Raw genomic sequence first — 9,576 nt, 5'->3', positions numbered from 1 at the left:
GGTTCAGCCCCCATCAGAGCCCTGGAGGAGCCTTTCAGTGAAGAAGTTTCTTCTGATATCCCACGTAAAACCTTCCCTGAGCGGAGGGTAATTTAGATTAAAGCACAAATTGTCCCGGCCTGGCAGGGTTTTCCAGCTGCCGGGGACGGGTGTTCTCCCTGGGCTGTGCAGGTTCTGAGCACCTCAGGGGAGCAGTGAAGAGTTAAAAAGGGGGTTTTCAGTAACTCACACAGACACCGATAGGGTTTTTTTTAAGAGCTTCGGTCCCTGGGAATGGCTGCAGAGAGGTCCTGTCCCTTCCCTGCGCCTTGTCGGCTGCTGAGAGGTTAAATTCCACCGTGAATGATGTGTTGCCCTGGGCTTCCAACATTTGGTTAATTTTGTTTTATTTTTTTGAGATGGCAAGGACACGTTTCTGTGAATTTGTACCATTCACTGGTTTGGTTTTAAATTTGGATTGGCTAAGGGGGAAAAGCAAACAAAGGCCTTACACCTCATTTTTTTAATGCTGCAATAGATGATTAGATCGTGTTTATGTGAGCTTATGTAGGACACTCCTGACTGTGCCAAAGTTGTGAATGTGAGCTTTCCACACAAAGCATCATTTACAGTTCAATTTCTACAGCTTCATTTCCAGGTTAATTTCTGTAGCCTCATTACAAAGCATAACATGATGTTTCAGGTTTGTTTTCATGCCTTAGTTTGCCCAGGAGCTGAGTCTTTGTCTAAACAATTGGAATAAACTTTGTTTTTAAGCAGAATCACATGGAAAATAAGTAGCTTTCTTTGCTGAGGTGTAAGTTATTCAGGATGTGACAGTACTGGGTAGTGCAAATAGTATCTGTTGAAGTGGTCCTTTGATAACATCTTGTTTTGATACCATTCAGAAATTGCCTGGCATGTCAGCCTGAGAGCATGAGTGAATTGAAATGTACTTGATTGATGAGATCAAGCCAATTTTCAGTCCTTATGATCCATCTAGCAAGTGTGGCTGTAAGACCCAGGGTTCCTCGAAGGCTTATGTATCTCTGTAGATTGTCAGCTCCTGTTTTCATGGTAGCTGTCTGAAGAAAATCATCACATTTGATTCCTCAAATAGATAATGATCATTTTTGTTTTGATGAAAAATTCACTATAATCTGTTAAATCTTAAAATACCATTCAAACCACACTTGGCTTTTAAGAAAATCACACTTTTGAATAAATAAGTATTCTTGACTAAGCATGTAAAGTTGATTTAATTGTTAGGACAGCTTTTGGCAGAAGGTATTATGAGACTGTTTTATTCAGTTTGTTCAACTAGTTCCATTCAGTAACTCAGTATTTAAATTTTACAGACTGGGAGTTAAAAGGGCCTTCTTTCTTCCCCCCACAACTTTCTGTAATAAAACTGATGAGTAACAGAATGAGTTCTGAAAGAGGGTGAGGTAGCAGCCATGTAGTACAGCCACGAATGGAATCTAATTACTTCTAGTGGCTGCAGGTAATTAGATTAGCTAACTATGGATCCATTATTTTGCTTAATAAAATACAGATTGGAATATTTTTTCCTCATTTACCTTCTAGTATGAAAACTGCTTGGTTTAAGCAATAAAGGATTTATTTTTCTACTGGGTGTTTTGCTTTCTTAGTCAGGTTTCAGTTTCTATTCAAATATTGCTTTGGCTCGTAAGACACACAAAAAAATACCTAATATCCATTATGCTTGAAAATTCTAAAAGATGAGAGTCAGAAGTATGTAGAGCTACACAATTCCCTAAAATACATCTTTATGGATCAGCATGATTTCCTGTCAAAATTGAAGTAACATAAATTACAGTTAAAAAAGATAAAAACAGCAGCAGATGGTTATTTGGGGGTTAGTATGGTTGGTGTAGTTAAAATCACTGATTAAAGTGAGTTCATCCTACCATGGCTGTTAAAAGAAAAGCCTGTCTTGTATAATAATTTACCATTTCGCCAAGCCTAAGGATTAATCAAAAGTATTTTTCTTCTAATTTATGTGCCTGGATACCAATCTGCAGCAGGACAGAGTGGTGCCAGGCTCTCATTAGCTGTACCTGTCCTGTGGGCAGAGCAGCCTTTCATCTGGCTGTCATTTTTCATGACTGCTGCTGAATGCAGCTGAAAAGAAAGGACTCTACTCATCTTTCCTGATGACTGCTCACTAATAAAAGAAAAATCCTTTTGTTTTTTTTGTCTTTGTGGGAATGTTTTCTTCCTCCAATTAGTTTTTCTTCTATGGTGAGTGTGAGGAATATCCAAGTGCTGACATAGTACTAGCAGGGTATATGCTCTTCTTCGCCTGCCCTGCACTATCAGATTGTTTTGGGGTATATTTTAGTACACACTTTATCTGGATAAGAAGCTGTCAATAAATTTTACACAAACATTTTCAGTGAAGTTAGGCTGTTTACACCAGCACTGGCATGTCTGGGTAGCTACTGTCTACAGTGTGGCAACAGTATTGCTGGTTGCTGTCAACAGTAGCAGTTCCAGGGTTCTTCCTTTTTTCAGCTGATTTATAGGAACTTGGATGTTGGACCTCTTTTGTCAGTAAGTTGTTAGTAAACCAGCATCTGTGTGGCATCATGTAGGCTTCCAGTGCCATCAGCCGCTTAGCCCTTGAACCAAAAACTGTGTTATAAGGATTTTCTGCATAAAGATGAGCAGTGGCTGTAAGCTGAGATCTCTTTGGCACCTCAGTCTCATCTGTCAACTAACTGTGTGGGTGTGCCTTGGCACATGTTTGGATCAAATGGAAGACTGGGACTGTAGTAACTCTTTAATTATGCAACTTGCATTGTGTAAGAACTTGGACCCAGCTCAGTGCATCCCTTTGATATGAATAGTTGGAAAAAGGGATCTTGCACAGGCATCTGCTGTCCTGGTGAGAAGGGGCAAAAGTGTGTTACTGTCTTTCCCAAAGCATTCTGAACAGCACTGTGTGCAAGCAGCTTCTTTCATTATTTCAGATTGGTTCAACTGACTGGAATATGATATTGTGCTTAATGCTAAAAATGCTCTTGTTTTCATTTTAGGATGCAGGTCTATCCCCTGACAAGGCAGCTACGGATCCCAGTGGTGAAAACAAGAAACTCAACAAATCCCAGCAGCTGAAACAAGTTTTTAAAGAATATGGTGCTGTAGGGGTTTCATTCCATGTTGGAATTTCATTAATATCCCTAGGAATCTTCTACCTGGCTGTGTCAAGGTGAGGTTTGTACTGTTTTCAGTAGCCTTAGGTAATGATTTAACAAAGAAAAAAAATTTTATCATTATGCTTTTTTTCTGGAAGGAGACGTGTACTCTGTGCCTGTTTGATCTATACACAGTGATCTTCTGAATTTTTAGTATAGATAGATCCATCAATGGATCTCATCTCCCATCAGGCATGAAAGGAGATAGATGTAGATGGTCCGTTTGCATAGGTTCACAGTCAATGGGGGGAAGGTGAAAAGAGCAGAGTAGGAATTGCAACAAAGTAACTAACTAGATGAGCATTTATTTTTGTTCTGCAGAGATATCTTTTGTTCTCAAACAGCAGTATGGTCTGCACAGATAGAGCCACACAAGTTCTGGACTTTAGAGATAAATTTATTTTTCTGGGTGTTGAACTCAAGTTTCTGAAGTTGAAACTGCAGAGGGCCACTAAAACAGGATTAGATTAAAAAAGAAAATAGTAGATCACAGTACAAGAAGAGTCAGGTGGGAGATTTTACCTGTGGCTTCTGTGGAAATTCATCAGTTACAGATAGGTCTGTTGAGCATGAGGTATTACAGCTGAGGAAACAGGGAAACACATCATTTCTCAAAACATTCCCTGCCATTGACCCTTGACTTCCGTGGGAATATGGGAATGCCTCATTTCTCTTGTTTACTACATCACCACAGAGCAACAATGAAATTTTTTTTCCTTCAGAAAACTTGTAACTCCCAGTTACAAGATACCATACTGGCTAGTGAAGGGGGGAAAGCTAACAGTAACAACTTCTCTTGGAAAATTACTCCAAAGATAGGCACCTTGATGAAAGCTGCTATGTCTACAGAGAATTAAAATATTACTGGATTGGGTGGATAATGCTTGAGATCCATAATCCTCCCTTCCCTTGCTTGATTTTAGCCAAGATACATGCAATTTTAAAAACTTTGTACTCCTCTGTTGGAACACTAAGCCTAGCAACAGGCACTTTACTTGGTTTGAGTTGATCTATGTGTGATAAATTTCATCAAGACACAGAATAGGCTTTATCGTAAATTTTGGGAAGATTAATTACCAGCACAAATTCCCATCTCTTTTTTTTTAATTCAAAAGTAGAGAAATAGGTTATTTTACCTACAATGGTTGAGCTTGAGGCTGAGCCTTCTCCATGCACATACTGGAGTTAAAACAGATGGAAAACTAACAACATACTTCACAGGAAACTTGTAAATTTAGGGAAAAAAAGTGCATCTAAAAATACTGCATGTGTTGTTGCTACAGAGGTATTTTATAACATCTAGATTTAAACAAATTCCAGAGTTGGAAGTACATCACATTAAATTCCCAGAAAAAAAATTACACTTCATATTTTTTAGCGTGCAACCTTAAAATAAAGCAATCTTGTTTTCTCTTTCCCCAGTGGTGTGGATATGGCTGCAGTTCTCCTCAAACTGGGTTTCACAGAATCCTCGTTGCAGTCCAAGCTGGCAGCTGGCACCAGCACCTTCGTGCTGGCCTATGCTGTTCACAAAGTGTTTGCTCCAGTGCGGATCAGTATCACTCTGGTTTCTGTGCCACTGCTTGTCCGATACTGCCGGAAGATTGGTTTCTTCAAACCTCCTACCCCAAACCCATGATGATTCTGACTGTTTTTTACTGGGTTTTTTACATGTTCTATATCCATGTAGCTTTCCAAATAGCTAAATTTCTTTACAAGACATATTTGGATTCATGTTAGTGCTGACCTCTTCTTGCACCTCTTGGTTTTTTCAGGTACATGCTACACTGTGAAAAGTGCTGTCCTTTATCTTCCCCTTTTGCCACCTCTTCTTTAGAAAAAACTGTTAAAATGCTTTATCTTTTCCATAGCAAGTAGTAATATAAATGCTTGACAATGAGCAGTCTCAGAACACACAGTTCTAGGTCTTTAAATCTGCCTCTTTTTTTGTCAAAATAGAGGGGCAGCATTAGTTTTACTGTGTAGTTGGGGAATTAAGGAATAAACAATATCCTACTACATTAATAGTTCTTTTGGTAAGTGTATATATTGGAATCTAAGGTGGTAGGAGGGGGTTTCTTTTGTTATGAAATGCAGATATTATGACCCCATTCTTGCAATGCAACACACATGCTGGACTAACTTAAGTGGGAGTACCCTTATGCCTAATTATTGCGCAGTAATTGTTTTAGCCAGAATAGGTGATGCACTGTTCTAACACTCTGGGGCTTCCAGGTTTCAAGATTTTATTGGTTGAAAATGTGCTTTAGTTACAGGCTAGGAAGTGGCTTTCCTCAAGTCCTTTAAGGTTGTGGTTTTTTTATACCTATAGACTCAGAAGGAATCCTGAGTCAACTGAAATCAGTGTTAACCAGATTACCTCCTATGTTGACATATTCCAAAGGTCATCAAGTTAGAGGCAAGGTCTCTGTGAGGTTTTAATGTACTGGCTTTGTACTGGAGACATTCTACTCTGAAAATTAAACCTAGCAGCTTTCTGGTTCTATGGATGAAATTTGAATTTGCACCTGAATTCCAGGCATTACAATTCATTGCTTTTCAAGAGCAATTCCTGTCCTTTTGTCTCACAGACTGAAATATACCAATTAGAGATTGTTTTTATTTCCTTATTCAGATGCTATTTCTATCAGAATGTAGTTGCACATGCAAATATTTTCACACCACGTTTCAATTAACCTAAAAACTGGATCCCAGAACTAGGAAGTCAGTGTAACATTCTCTGGTAAACCTTGGTTTCAGGCTTAGGACTGCACTTCTAAGAGATAGCTCAGGCCAGGCTCTGACACAGATCTGTTCATACAAAAATCATAATTAAGTAAAATAGCAGAAAACTACCCTAGTGACCTTTTGCTTGCTGTAGTGAACTGAGAAGGAGCCACATGATTAGACCGAGAATTGGCTGAGGAAGGGAAGAAGCTAGTAATTTCTTGTTATGAGCAACTATTAACTCCACACAGCCATAACATTAAATTGCACCCTAACTCCTTTTCCATTCAGAAAGTCCAGCCCATAGGCTGGTTGGAGGCTCTGAGGATCCTGTCCTTGCTCATTTGTGAGCCTAAGTTTGTGCTAGAGGAAGGTGCATCACAGATACATACATCCTTGTACCTCTGTACATTGCTCCCCTTAATCAGATTTTTTCTAAGACAGAAAACTGGAAGAGGTGTAGTTTACTTCCTCTGCCCTATGAAAGCAAGCTGATTTAAGAAGAGTAACCCATGAAAACAAAGAACCCTTTGCCAAGATCTTGGTCCCAGCGGTGCTGTGCATTAGCCCAGATGAGGGTTTAGTGTCTGAAGAGGAAGTACAGCAGTGAGCAGGTACACATTAGGTTTGATGTATAATACAAAAGTTAAACACTCCTCAAAATACCAGCCTTGAGAATGGCTGAGAATCAGCCTTGAAGTGTGGCCTGCTTCCATGGGAGCTGTAAGCTATGTCACTAACACAGCTTGTGTCATGCACAGCTGTTTGGCTTGTTACCCATGGAGTCAGTTCTCTGCTGCTTTGTATACCCATGTGTGCAGGAGGAAGGGCCAGCAAATTCATTTTGATTAGCTGCTTAAAGAAAATGGACTGAATTTTTCCTTTTCCATGCCTGCTCTGTAGCATGGCTGCTGAAGCTGGCAGCTTCTCTAGGATACTAGCTTCAGCTTGCTTCAATCAGAGAAAGTTCTTATTAAAGCATAAGTTTCAGATCAGCTCAATGAAGCTGTCTTTACTCTGGACCAATCCATGTGATTATACCCATTTTTGTACGGAAGCTAGTTGTTGAATGTTTGATAGGTAAAAAGTGCACCATCTACATAGCAGTTGAAGGATTACCATGGTATCACAACATGCAACCAACATTGTAGTTTTCTGTAATCTACTACATTCTAGAACAGCTAGAATCTGATTTCTTAAAAGTAAATTTAACTTGGGCTTATTTTTTCCCCTCTTCAGAGAAGCCTTTCTGTATCTTTCTCCTACATGGCCTCTGTTATCAGTTATGGGCTATATTCTGTTACCAAGGATAACAAAAGCATTCCAGGATAATCACAAGACATACTTGTTTTCTTTGTTTAATCAGTAATTTCTGATATGTATGTTTTGGCCTGAAGTTGATAGAAAAGGAATATTCAAGCTTTTTTTAAAACAAAATATATTTCTGTAAAGCAGGAATCATTTAAAGCAAATACACCTAAAAATTTAGGTCACCAGCACTAGCTAGAACTTTTCTTGCAATAAAGAAACAAAGCTTCGTTTAAATTATAACCAGAATTCAATTACCTATTAAGATAAATACTGTTGTATGAAGTATTGGCAGTTTGTTTAGATGAAGATTTTTGCAAAGTGTATTTTAATTTGAGAATATATTTTAAATTCTAGACTAGAATCCTTACATGTAAAAGCATAACTTTTTTTAAATGGTTTGTAAAATAGTGAAGATGACTTTAAGGTCCTATAATGAAAATACAATAAATTGCTTTGTCTTAGTTTGCTTGAAGTGTTTTACTGGAAAATAGTTGCCTTTTATGTTTTGGTGGTAAGTGGCCTTACAGTGTCTTACAACTGTGCTTTTTAAGATTAGTTCCTAATACATATCCTGTTTGAAAACAATACTTTCCAGACCTCTCTCTTAGAAGTGCTTTCAGACCATGTTGTCTTTGAATAACTACATTAAAAAAAAGGAAGAATGCCTGAGTTTCAGTAGTTGCAGAAAACCCACAAGGTAAGCAACAGCACATTTAGTACTTACCTTGTAATCTTGTGTTATGATTATGGAACAAGAAGTGTCCACACCTACTTTCTGGTACCATCACTTTGAGCAAGAACTTTATAACAGCTTCCATTTTGACAGAGGTGAGAAGTAAACTTACTTAGTGGTCACAAACGAGGAGTCAAGCTGTGCTGATGGTAAAGACAAGTGGTTAGAAGCAGCCAGTGGAAGTAATAATGCCTTAAGGAACCTTACCATGCTGGTAGCAGTAAGTAACAAGTCTTTATTTTTAAAGTTGAGTGCTCATATTTAAGACAAAAAGACAAAAATAATGCACACATCATTTTTAGGACACTTAGAAATGCATTCACCTCGCTCAGTTTCAGATAACACCACAGGTAGGATGATACCCTTAGCAGCCAAGTTAGGAGGCAGGTATCTCTGGGATATTGCACTGTTCAATAAGCTAGAACCACAGCTTCCTGTTGCTGTTGGAACAATGAACCATTACCAGGACAGACCACATCATAAGAGCCTTGAACAGCTTAATACTTACACCAACAAACCCGGCCCATGTGTAACTGGATTTCAAGTATATTAAGTATTCCACAACCTCCAGCTAAAAGTCAGCTAAAATTTACATTGTAATTAGAGTTTAAGACAACAGCAAACATGGAGATTTGCATTCCTATTGCCATTAGATTCCATGACCTGCTTCTCCTATTGTAAGCATTACAGTAGTCACAGTACAAGATTCCTCTTGTTGATCACATGAGGTTTCCCCTGCTAAGACTATGTTCTGGATGGGGCAGCAACATCACTTTTTCTGCTCTCAGGCATCTTTGTAGAGTTTGCTGTAATCCAGGGATGAAGCAGTACGTCCTTCAAGGGCAGTCGATAGAATGGGTTATGCTTCAGGAGCTTGGAAATTAAATCCCTTGCACCTTCTGTTACAAATGGAGGAAACTTGAATTCCACCTAAGGAAAAGGAAGGACAGTAAATATGACACAAAAGTTCTTTGGCAATAACCAAACCAGAGAGACAAAAGACTCTACCCTCCAAGATACCTCTAGGAGCAGAAGCTGTGTCAGCCTTGGGGAGTATGCACCTTACACCAGTGGAGATGAGATCAAGTCACATCATTATAATTGTGAATAAACGAGGTTCTCATCGCTTGTAAAAGTTAAGCTACTGTATTTTTAATGCACTTGAAACAAAATTAGTTTGCCCCAACCCTTCTAGGGTATGCAACAGGAAAAACTGAGCTTATGTATTTTTAGTAACACTGACTGTTCTGTATTCATTTCATAAATTGGAAAAGGAAAGCATCAGTTGCTTTATGAAAGAGGTTGAAGTTCAGATGCAGGTGGAAACAGGGTATAATCAAGGAAGCAAGACAAGGTATCTTAAGATCTCAGTCATTCTACTGAATGACTGAAGACAGTTTTAGTGATCTAGTTTTATGCCTATTCCTGTCTTGCTACAGTTCTAGTTAGAATACATGTCCTTCTTCAAAATGCCATTAAGCTTCAATAAGACAACAGAAGTGAAAGGCAACATGGTTGAGTTAATACAAATAAATGTTGACACATACCCTGGAAATAGCTCTGTAGGTTTCCTGGTATGTTGCTGCTTCAAAAGGTGGTTTCCCT

The 9,576-nt window shown here is 38.7% G+C and overlaps 2 protein-coding genes across 2 annotated transcripts in view; one reads left to right on the top strand and one right to left on the bottom strand.

Annotated features, from left to right (window-relative positions):
- Window positions 1–4,839, top strand: part of FAM210B (family with sequence similarity 210, member B) — a 10,685-nt gene extending 5,846 nt beyond the window's left edge. The window contains exons 2-4 of the mRNA XM_009998755.1: window positions 8–87; window positions 3,042–3,214; window positions 4,623–4,839. Coding sequence (XP_009997057.1) covers window positions 8–87; window positions 3,042–3,214; window positions 4,623–4,839 — 470 coding nt within the window. The remainder of the gene's footprint in view (window positions 1–7; window positions 88–3,041; window positions 3,215–4,622) is intronic.
- A 3,876-nt stretch (window positions 4,840–8,715) lies between these two features.
- AURKA (aurora kinase A) overlaps window positions 8,716–9,576 on the bottom strand; it is a 6,082-nt gene continuing 5,221 nt past the window's right edge. The window contains exons 7-8 of the mRNA XM_009998646.1: window positions 9,519–9,576; window positions 8,716–8,901 (exon numbers count right to left, since the gene is read on the bottom strand). The exon at window positions 9,519–9,576 is cut by the window's right edge and continues 147 nt beyond it. Of these exons, the coding sequence (XP_009996948.1) occupies window positions 8,716–8,901; window positions 9,519–9,576 (244 nt within the window). The remainder of the gene's footprint in view (window positions 8,902–9,518) is intronic.

The sequence above is a fragment of the Chaetura pelagica genome, unplaced genomic scaffold (assembly GCF_000747805.2).
Source record: "Chaetura pelagica isolate M959 unplaced genomic scaffold, ChaPel_1.0 scaffold275, whole genome shotgun sequence".
NCBI lineage: Eukaryota > Metazoa > Chordata > Aves > Apodiformes > Apodidae > Chaetura > Chaetura pelagica.
This window is presented reverse-complemented; position numbering and strand designations above follow the sequence as displayed.